The sequence below is a fragment of the Myxocyprinus asiaticus genome, chromosome 6 (genome assembly GCF_019703515.2).
Source record: "Myxocyprinus asiaticus isolate MX2 ecotype Aquarium Trade chromosome 6, UBuf_Myxa_2, whole genome shotgun sequence".
Classification (NCBI taxonomy): domain Eukaryota; kingdom Metazoa; phylum Chordata; class Actinopteri; order Cypriniformes; family Catostomidae; genus Myxocyprinus; species Myxocyprinus asiaticus.
In genome coordinates this window covers 28,521,503-28,532,678 of record NC_059349.1, presented here as the reverse complement: position 1 = coordinate 28,532,678, position 11,176 = coordinate 28,521,503, and the positions used below count along the sequence as shown (strand labels likewise).

General features: G+C 35.3%; 1 protein-coding gene across 2 annotated transcripts; it reads right to left on the bottom strand.

Annotated features, from left to right (window-relative positions):
• Nucleotides 1-111: 111 nt before the first annotated feature.
• On the bottom strand, nucleotides 112-10,409 carry LOC127442376 (inositol monophosphatase 1-like). Of its 2 annotated transcripts, none has more exons than XM_051700361.1 (10): nucleotides 10,338-10,409; nucleotides 4,363-4,459; nucleotides 3,229-3,322; nucleotides 2,984-3,117; nucleotides 2,767-2,871; nucleotides 2,380-2,425; nucleotides 2,029-2,137; nucleotides 1,827-1,935; nucleotides 596-747; nucleotides 112-432 (listed from the first exon to the last, which is right to left on the bottom strand). In XM_051700361.1, exons 3-10 carry the CDS (start codon nucleotides 3,289-3,291, stop codon nucleotides 302-304), a joined length of 849 nt encoding a protein of 282 aa, XP_051556321.1. In that variant the 5' UTR covers nucleotides 3,292-3,322; nucleotides 4,363-4,459; nucleotides 10,338-10,409; the 3' UTR covers nucleotides 112-301. The 2 variants fall into 2 exon arrangements, with proteins under 2 accessions (XP_051556321.1, XP_051556322.1); XM_051700362.1 differs by lacking the exon at nucleotides 10,338-10,409 and adding an exon at nucleotides 9,765-9,782.
• Between the last annotated feature and the right edge of the window lie 767 nt (nucleotides 10,410-11,176).

Below are 11,176 nucleotides of genomic sequence, written 5' to 3'. Positions count from 1 at the left end.
TTCAGCCTAAGTGTATGTAAACTTCTGACTTCGACTGTAAATGTAATATGACTAGTAAATAGCTTTATTTTACATTTTAATGGAGGATTAACAGAAAGAATGCGATATTCGTTAGGTAAACACAGAACAAAATTTATAATCAATCGTGACCTCTATACATAGCTGCAGTATAATTTAATACATTTTTTTTTTCCAACACTGTGTAACAATAATCACTTACAAATATAAAAGATGCCAGAAAAAGCAATTGAATTTAAAATGTACTAGTAAAACAAGACTATAATAACATTGGAGCTTTTCTTCACTTTAAAGGGTCTACAGGTGCGTCATCTCTTACAGCTGTAAATGCCTCAATCTGTGTAATGATTCTCTCTGCAATTGTTTTATTATTAGCTGCAACAACTCTTCTAGACATCATGTCCATTGGTCCACCTGAGGACAAAAAGAACAAACCATCAACAAATCATGGTAATACACAATTATTTTCACACTAAGATAAATGTTTTGAAATGCAAACAATTCCAAGATTTAGGAAATTACATACAATTAGTATAAACATTCAAAAGTATGTAACAAGCATTTGAGCACTCTTTACCTTCAACATCCATGAGAACTCCTCCTGCCTCTGAGACTATGACTGCTGCAGCTGCAACATCCCAACAGTGGATGCCAATCTCATAATAGGCCTCTACACAACCAGATGCCACCAGGCACATGTTGATGGCAGCAGATCCTACACCTCGCATCCTGAAAAAGAAATTAAAATTTTAAAGAGCTGATGCACATTACAGTAATAATAAAAATTATTGTTCGTACTAAATAGTAATATTAATATAAGAAATCTAATACCATGAAATCGAAATTTTGAGGCTATCAGTTTGTCTGTTAACTTTGAGACCATCTATATGCTAGTTTACTTTAAAAGATGACTGTATTTTTTTATTATTTATTTATTATTGTTTTTGCAGATATGTACATTTAAAATGTATATTTTATGTCTTTCTTTTCCTGGGAAACTGACCAAAAATACTGATAACTCATCCTGCATCCATTGCATATAAAAACTGCCCAATAAAATGCTGTCTAAAATGAGAATGGCCTTCCCGCTAATCTCATTTGCCTCTGACTAGCAATAACAAGTCCCAAACATGGTTCACGGCTGTGACGTTTACTAAAGGGTATTGGCTATTTATTTTTATTCTTTTTAAAAGGACGAGCCCTTTGATATGTCCTGCTCTGACTTTCCAAAACAGTGCACTTGTTAAAGGAATAGTTCACCCAAACATGAAAATTCTCTCAGAATTTACTTGCCATCCCAGATGTGTACTACTTTATTCTGCTGAACACAAACAAGGATTTTTAGAAGAATATTTCAGCTCTATAGGTCTATACAATGCAAGTGAATGTGACAAACAGATCAATATTTAAGTCCTTTTTAACTATAAATATCCACTTTCACTTTCACATTTTTCCTTTGTTTTTGGCAATTCGCATTCTTTGTGCATAGTATCACCTACTGGGCAGGGAGGAGCATTTATAGTAAAAAAAACACAAAAAAAAACACTTGCTTTGTATGGACCTACAGAGCTGAAATATTCTTCTAAATATCTCAGTCTGTGTTCTGCTCGAGAAGAAAGTCATACACATCTAGGATGGCAGGAGGGTGAGTAAATAATGAGATTGTTTTCATTTTTGGGTGAACTATCCCTTTAAGCCAATGCATGGAGTCTTTAAACAGTAATTAAGACTTTACTATGACATGAATTATGGCAGAGCAAAACTGTTTCTTCTTGTAAGGCTATTTATGGAAGAAAATTGGGACATACCCATGGACTGGCAGACACAAGATCCTCCTCATACTACAGAAAATCTTGTCGACGACATCAGAATCTCTGTTAGAGCCAAATTCTGTGGCGATGATTGACTGGTTGATCTCTGTTATTAGATTTGGCAACAATTGGAGAATTCAGATGACTGTCAACCAACAGACACAGAGTGAAACTGAATCAGCATGCATAGAACAAATACCTTTTTGGTCTGATACTTGTAGAGGTTGTCCATTGCAAAACGCACCCTTCCCTTTTCGAGCTGTGTACATCTTATCTTCTACACAGCTATACACCACACCAAATTCTAACTGTAAGAGAAGAATGATTTGTTTGGGCAGCCGCTCTCCTCCTTGGACTAATTTCCAAACTTGCAAAGGCACGATAACTGAGGCACCAAAAGAACTTATATTGGTGCAAGAAAACAATCTGGAAGTAAAGCTGCAGTTTCCGAGTTTATATCTCACCTCAAAGTTGCAAAAATCCATTGCCAGTGCTGTTATTTTTTTATTCTAAAATTAAAGAGAATACATTTGAAACAAATGTTGCTTACCGTTTTGTTGACAGCAAAGCCAACGCATATAGCAACAAATGGATATCTGAACAAAGGAAGGCACATTTATTTTGTATACCTCATGCATAACATATAGTTTCAAAATATGAAAATCCAAAATTGCAATTAATCATTTAATTAATCAAGGGTTTCTCATAATCATACACAAGGGTGTAGATTTGGCTTGAATATTGGGGGGGTTACAGTGTGAAGAATTTATATGTTTCCATTGATTATGGTATAAATATTGGGGGGGTTGTACTTGCTTGTTTTTATTATTGGTAGGGTTACCCCCCCCCCGGAATCTACGTCCCTGATCATACACACAGTTAAGGTATCCTGTACATATGCATCATCACATCAATGAAAACAATATTAATACATTACCCATGCACAAAGTTAGTGGTCCCATCCACAGGGTCAATAATCCATGTTGGGTTGTCAGTCAAAACACAAGGCTCTCCAGCAGCCACGGACTCTTCACCAATGAAACTGAAACAAATAGGAGCAGAGCCAGAATATTCTCTTTACATGAGATACTATGCTTTTGTAACCTATACAGTATATATAAGAGGATTAAGAGATCTCCCCATGGGCACAATACCTGTGTGTAGGAAACTTCTCCTTCACTGACGTAATAATGAGTTGCTCCACATTCTGGTCTGTTTTAGTGACCAGATCAACAGAGGAGCTTTTACACATGATCTTCAGGTCATTCTGCAAAGCATCTCTCACAATCTGTTGGTAACAGAGATATAAGAGTTTTCAGTAACAGTGAAAATTTATTATTTAGGAAATATTACTCAAGCAAAAAAAAAAAAAAAGGGAGAGAGAGAGATGCATTCTCACCTCTCCTGCCTTCTTGGCCACAGTGATGGCATGGTCCATGGCATCTTGCCAAAGATCAGACATGTTGCCTTTATGTAACAACCCCCTTTTTGATCTGACAGAAAAACATGCATTCTCGTCAGTTTCAGATTTCAGTCACAGGGATGATGTAACATTTTATTTTACCGTTAATCCATTCAGGTCTCCAAATTGTCTCAAACCCTTGTGAGTTTACTGTGTACTGCCTATATAAACATAATTTTAATACGAAAATAACCAATTTACTCTTCATAGGCAGAAACTTTCTATAACTTCAGTCTAGGTATGCAACTAGGTTTTGAGACCATCAATTCAGAGAAAGTCTTCAATTCCTACAAGGGAATATTTGAGGATGTACTTTATGGTTCTGATTTTATTTTATTTTTTTACCACTTTGGCTGGTGGTACCTTAATCCCTGTACAAATTCCTTATATAGTGTTCTTCCTATAAATAGGCGTCCAACTGGGTCTCTGACTTTCCTTAAAGAATCCTCACCCTTACAAAAACTTACCATGATAACCATACTTTCCACCCAAATAGCATAATTATTGTCACTACTGTAAAACCGAAAAAAAAATAATAATAATAATAATAATAATAATAATATATATATATATATATATATATATATATATATATATATATATATACACTGTATATGATATCTCCTTCAAACAGTGTAATAAACTGTCAGGATCTGTCATTTAGTTGAAATAGTTTTTGACAGAGGTGGCTTATACAAGTTAACAAATTTTGCAGAAGTAACAATAACTGTAGTAACCATGGTATTTTAGCGGTGACTTTTGGCTGGAGTTTTTTTTTCATTGATAATCTACTTAAATCACTACATTACATATGCATGTAATCCATGTCTATTGTGATCACACGTTGGAGTTCTCCCACTTAAAATAATATGCATGACAGATAACAGGGTTCAACCTCATCTTTAGATTAGATACTTGACTTTCATTATTTGACCGGTTATAGTTCCGTGTGATTAATGATAAATATTAATGCAAACAATGCATTATGCTCTAGGCGCACACACACACATATACACACATATATATATATGTTCAACCTAAACAAAAATAATAAGAACACAAAATTCTTACCAATGACCGGCGAAATGTACACAAACTGTCAGCTTCAGTCCTCCTAAATGGCAAGTACTATTTCCGGGTTCTTGAGAAGAGCTTAACCAGAGCCCGTCTGAAATAGAGCCTACAAGGTTAGCATAAAATAGCATAACGCAGCTGTCCCATTGACATTCTATGGCCGGTAAACTGTGAAGGAGACAAGAAGCCGTTCTTCTTAAATGGCCGTCTATGGAGGAGATGCTTCAGTATGCTGTATAAACTGCTTTTGTAAAGAAACAGTTCATCACTTAATGAATTGACCGCCTGTCCGCTAATCTTCAACATGTTTTACACTAAACAATTCTTTTGGAGTTAACTATGTGTGGAGATTACTACGATAAAATTCACGGATGATTTTGCGACAGGTAGGTTTCAGTTTACGGCTCTCCCCATTCATTCGTATGGTTACTGTCGTAACGCGCTAGTTGACCGTTACGCTCTCTTCTATGGTAAAAACGTGGAGGTTAATTTGTAGTAATTTGTTCACTTTGACGTCAATTTGTAGGCGAACCCGGAGGTCTGATTCGTCATGGGTTCCCTCGGGATTTTCCTATGGGATTTATAATGGTGTTTTTGAACTTATGAATAAAATAACCTCTGTGGTAAACATAACATGAAGATTTCTGGACGTTTTGTTCTACAACATAAATTACACACCTCAAACGTGAATTTTGAAGCCATATTGAATTGCATACTTACACACACACACACACACACACACACACACAGGGCGGCTTCCAAATCCACGTATGAGGTATGAAACTGTGTTATGTTTTAGAACAAAACGTCCACATATCTTTAAGTAATGTTTACCACAGACCTTATTTTACACATAAGTTAAAAAATCTCATTCTAAAAACCCAAAGGAAAATCAAGAGGGAACCCATGGCGAATTAGACTTTGGGTTCGCCTACAAACTGAAGTCATGGCTAAACAGTTCTATAAATTAAATCAAATCACTTTATTGTCACACAGCCATATACACAAGTGCAATGGTGTGTGAAATTCTTGGGTGCAGTTCCGATCAACATAGCAGTCGTGACAGTGATGAGACATATACCAATTTACAATAACATCAAATTAACACAATACAATTTAAACATCTGTTATACACATAATTACACTCAACAATATACAAATAATAACATACACTGTACAGTATACAATACGCTGTTTTTTTTTTTGTTTGTTTTTTTTTTTTTACTATATAGATACACATTATTCAATAAAAATTAAAAATTAAAATATATAAGAAAAAAAGTATATATATATATATATATATATATAGAATGTACAGTATTGTACTGTATTGACATTCAGGCTGTCGGTTGATGGTCAGTTGTTAAGAGAGAACATAATATAATAATAATAATATAATTTATAATAGTCCGGTGTGAGATATAAGAGTAAGTTCGCCCAAAAATGAAAATTCTCTTATCATTTACTCCCCCTCATGCCATCCCAGATGTGTACAACTTTGTTTCTTCTGCTGAACAAAAATTAAGATTTTTAGAAGATTATTTCAGCTCTGTAGGTCAGTACAATACAAGTGAATGGTGACCAAAACTTTGAAGCTCCAAAAGCACATAAAGGCAGCATAAAAGTAATCCATACAACTCCAGTAGTTTAATCCATATATTCAGAAGTGATTTGATAGGTGTGGGTTAGAAACAGATCAATATTTAAGTCCTATTCTAAGTCCTTTAAGTTATTTTAGTCCTATAGATTCTTCTTCTTTTGTGATTAAGATTTTTTATTGATTAATATACTAAACAAAGAAAAGCAAAACATATATACACAGAATCAACATTTAACCCCCACTATTACCCCCCTCCCAATCCCCAACCCCACCCTCAACAAACATTCCTGTGGTTACACGAGTATATATATACATACAGGTGCATCTCAATAAATTAGAATGTCGTGGAAAAGTTCATTAATTTCAGTAATTCAACTCAAATTGTGAAACTCGTGTATTAAATAAATTCAATGCACACAGACTGAAGTCTTTGGTTCTTTTAATTGTGATGATTTTGGCTCACATTTAACAAAAACCCACCAATTCACTATCTCAACAAATTAGAATACATCATAAGACCAATAAAAAATAAAAAAAACATTTTTAGTGAATTGTTGGCCTTCTGGAAAGTATGTTCATTTACTGTATATGTACTCAATACTTGGTAGGGGCTCCTTTTGCTTTAATTACTGCCTCAATTCGGCGTGGCATGGAGGTGATCAGTTTGTGGCACTGCTGAGGTGGTATGGAAGCCCAGGTTTCTTTGACAGTGGCCTTCAGCTCATCTGCATTTTTTTGGTCTCTTGTTTCTCATTTTCCTCTTGACAATACCCCATAGATTCTCTATGGGGTTCAGGTCTGGCGAGTTTGCTGGCCAGTCAAGCACACCAACACCATGGTCATTTAACCAACTTTTGGTGCTTTTGGCAGTGTGGGCAGGTGCCAAATCCTGCTGGAAAATGAAATCAGCATCTTTAAAAAGCTGGTCAGCAGAAGGAAGCATGAAGTGCTCCAAAATTTCTTGGTAACTGGGTGCAGTGACTTTGGTTTTCAAAAAGCACAATGGACCAACACCAGCAGATGACATTGCACCCCAAATCATCACAGACTGTGGAAACTTAACACTGGACTTCAAGCAACTTGGGCTATGAGCTTCTCCACCCTTCCTCCAGACTCTAGGACCTTGGTTTCCAAATGAAATACAAAACTTGCTCTCATCTGAAAAGAGGACTTTGGACCACTGGGCAACAGTCCAGTTCTTCTTCTCCTTAGCCCAGGTAAGATGCCTCTGACGTTGTCTGTGGTTCAGGAGTGGCTTAACAAGAGGAATACGACAACTGTAGCCAAATTCCTTGACACATCTGTGTGTGGTGGCTCTTGATGCCTTGACCCCAGCCTCAGTCCATTCCTTGTGAAGTTCACCCAAATTCTTGAATCGATTTTGCTTGACAATCCTCATAAGGCTGCGGTTCTCTCGGTTGGTTGTGCATCTTTTTCTTCCACACTTTTTCCTTCCACTCAACTTTCTGTTAACTTGCTTGGATACAGCACTCTGTGAACAGCCAGCTTCTTTGGCAATGAATGTTTGTGGCTTACCCTCCTTGTGAAGGGTGTCAATGATTGTCTTCTGGACAACTGTCAGATCAGCAGTCTTCCCCATGATTGTGTAGCCTAGTGAACCAAACTGAGAGACCATTTTGAAGGCTCAGGAAACCTTTGCAGGTGTTTTGAGTTGATTAGCTGATTGGCATGTCACCATATTCTAATTTTTTGAGATAGTGAATTGGTGGGTTTTTGTTAAATGTGAGCCAAAATCATCACAATTAAAAGAACCAAAGACTTAAACTACTTCAGTCTGTGTGCATTGAATTTGTTTAATACACGAGTTTCACAATTTGAGTTGAATTACTGAAATAAATGAACTTTTCCACGACATTCTAATTTATTGAGATGCACCTGTATATATATATATATATATATATATATATATATATATATATATATAAAATCACGCACATTAATAACTATACCTCTCTCTCCACTGCCCCTCCCCGAGAGCCCTTCACGAATGCCAAATATTTGCCCCATTTCCCAACAAATGAATCCAAATTACCCAGTCTTCTAGATGACCCTTCTTAGAAAGCCGCCACCATCCCCATCTCTGAGAATGGAGCACCTCCTGAAATGGCCGACTTCCATTCCCCTTAAAACAATTTGTCTGCCAGTCATAACACTGGTTAGGACCCATTTTTTATGTGTTTATTCCCTATATTGATGACCGCCCCATCACCTAAAATACAGAGTCTGGGGCAAAATGAAATCTGAGTGCCCAATACAACACACATAAAACTCTGAACCTTCAACCAAAATTCATGGATCTTAACACACCAAAAAAAACATGGGTTGTGTTTCCATCTTCTGATTGGCATCGCCAGCAGGTGGGTGTGTCTTTAAGACCAAGCCTGAACAATCTAGAGGGGGTCCAATACAACCATGTTCTTCTTACCTTGTTTTTGGCAATTCGAATTCTCCATGCATACAAACACCAACTGGGCAGGGAGGAGCATTTATGTAAAAAAAAAAAAAAAAAAAATGACTTAAATATTGATCTGTTTCTCACCCACACCTATCATATCACTTCTTAAGATATGGATTTAACCACTGGAGTCATATGGATTACTTTTATGCTGCCTTTATGTGCTTTTTAGCTTCAAAGTTGTGGTCCCTGGTTACAAGCATTGTATGGACATACAGTGCTGAAATATTCTTCTAAAAATCTTCGTTTGTGTTCAGCAGAAGAAAAAAATCTGATGGCATGAGGGTGTGTAAGTGATGAGAGAATGTTCTTTTTTTTTTTTTTTTTGATGAACTATCCCTTTAACTATCGGGTTATTTTCAAACAACAACCAAGGCATTTTGAACACTTTAATATCTATGGCAAGCCATTTTGACATTTATTCCTTAAAACTTACTTGTAATTTACTTGTAAGTTACTAGTACTAATTTTTTAGTGACTAGTAACTATTCCATTAGATACTAGTACTTATTCATTAGTTACTAGTACTTATTCAACAAGTACTAGTACTTATTCTTTAGGTACTAGTACTTATTCATTAGATACTAGTACTTCTTCATCAGATACTAGTACATATTCTAATAGTGACTAGTATCTATTTAAATGTTACTGTCCTAAAGAATATAAGAACTTGTACTTAATTTTAATGACTAGTAACTATTTAGCCCACAGATATCCCAAACTTAATAGGTACTAGTACTATTTCTATAGCACATTTGCATACTATGTAAATAATATGTTGAATATAAATGCAACGTCACTCTAGGATCACTTTACACGCAGAGTGCCTACTGACACCTATTGGTAGAAAACTGAAACATCAATGTTGCTGAATGGACAATTAATGGCATAACAGAACTGCTGAGCAGCATGATGAAATAAATAAATTAAATGAAAAAGGTTGTCATGTTTTTTCTGTATATCCCATACATACTTTAGTATTACAATACATGGCTAATTAAATTATAAGAGGTTATTGTAGTCAGTTAATTTATATTTCTATTGTAGATTGTCTTATTTTTTAATCCATGATGACACTTTTCTTTAAAGATTATGTGCAATGAATTACAGTAAATTATACTTTATCTGATTATTACAGCAACAAACTAATTACAGCAAACTACAATGACTGTGCACAGAACCAGCATCTTTTTCTGAGGAGAATGTTTCTTTCTGTGTTCATAATCTTTTCTTTTTTCATTCATAAATCGATAAATATTTGCACTCTGTCTGAACTTGGATCAATCCTAGGAGGAAAAAAAAACTGCCTATATGCGTCAGCACCTCATTGACTTATATGCAGTCAGTCAGCGCTTGTTGTTGAGCTCAGTTCATAATGAAGTAGGCCTATACAACTGCAAGAAAAAAAAATATTGGTTTTATTATTATAAATTAAGTTTTGTATTGGTAGATACTTTAACGTTAATGACCAGTAATCTTGGCTCTGTTCTCTCTCTCTCTCTCTCTCTCTCTCTCTCTCTCTCTCTCTCTCTCTCTCTCTCTCTCTCTATCTATCTATCTATCTATCTATCTCTCTCAGTTTCAGTTTTAAGGTGCTTTCTTGGTATGACAAATATTTGTACATATGTATTGCCAAAGCGTTTACAACTGAGCAGCATATGAATAAAACAGTGCAAAACAAAGACAGGACAAAACAATGTACATAATAAATATATTAAAAAAAGACAAGATATACAATGTAAACTTGACATATAAGGTAAAAAGGATAATGTTAAATAATAAATATGAAGTTGCACATAAAGGAAAAAGAAAATGTTACTTAAAAAAAAAAAAAAACAATAAGAAAGAGCCATAGTAAAATATAATTGAAACACAGAGTCAAGTCAGTTCACTCACTGTCTCTCATTCAATGGCAGACGGACACATGTTGTGAAGCTATCACACAGCAGTACTTGTGTTCTCCTAATAAGAAGGGCAGTTTTTCATCACTTGTTAAATGGTTGTCTGTGTATTTTGTGCAATTTGTTAGGAAATGTTTTGATCACAGTGTGGACACAACCTTTCTTCCTGTGGTAGCCATGTTTTCCTGTCTGCTCTTTTACTTAGTGAGGTTGTGTCCACTGAGTCTGAACCTTGTCAAGGTGGCTCTCAGGTTTTTTTTATCTGTGACTGTGTACATATATTCTTCCATGGTGTATTCTCTTTTTAGGGCCAGATAGCATTGAGTTTTCCAATAAGTAATATAATGTAGTTTTATTTGTGCTGTAATTTGGCTGTATCTAATTAGTTTAACAATACTGTTCTGGTCCAGGTCTTCAGTGTGATGAGGGTTGGTAAATATTGGTGTAGGGCTTTATAATGGCATGAGAGGGGGTCACTGAGTTTTAGATGTTTCCAGAATTTGATTGCCGGTTTATGTATTTTTTTAATTTGTGGATATTTGCCTAATTTTCTCTCTCTCTCTCTCTCTCTCTCTCTCTCTCTCTCTCTCTCTCTCTCTCTCTCTCTCTCTCTCTCTCTCTCAATTTTAATTGCTTTATTGGCATGATTGTATGTTACAATTTTGCCAAAGCACAAGTTATAATCAAATCAAACAGAGTAGAAACATGTGTATAACATTAATCAACAGATATAAACTATGGATATTTAGAACACAGTAATTAACAAACAAATATACAAATGCATTGTATGTAAATATTTTAAATCACATGTAACTGATACACAGTAATATACAG

Bases quoted from the DNA above. Each gene is read 5' to 3' on its own strand.
- LOC127442376 (XM_051700361.1), bottom strand. From the start codon at position 3,291: ATGTCTGATCTTTGGCAAGATGCCATGGACCATGCCATCACTGTGGCC. The intron at 2,138-2,379 runs GTAAGCAACATT...CTTCTCTTACAG, and splicing joins GCTTTGCTGTCAACAAAACG to TTAGAATTTGGTGTGGTGTA. The intron at 433-595 runs GTAAAGAGTGCT...TTTTGTCCTCAG, and splicing joins AGTTCTCATGGATGTTGAAG to GTGGACCAATGGACATGATG.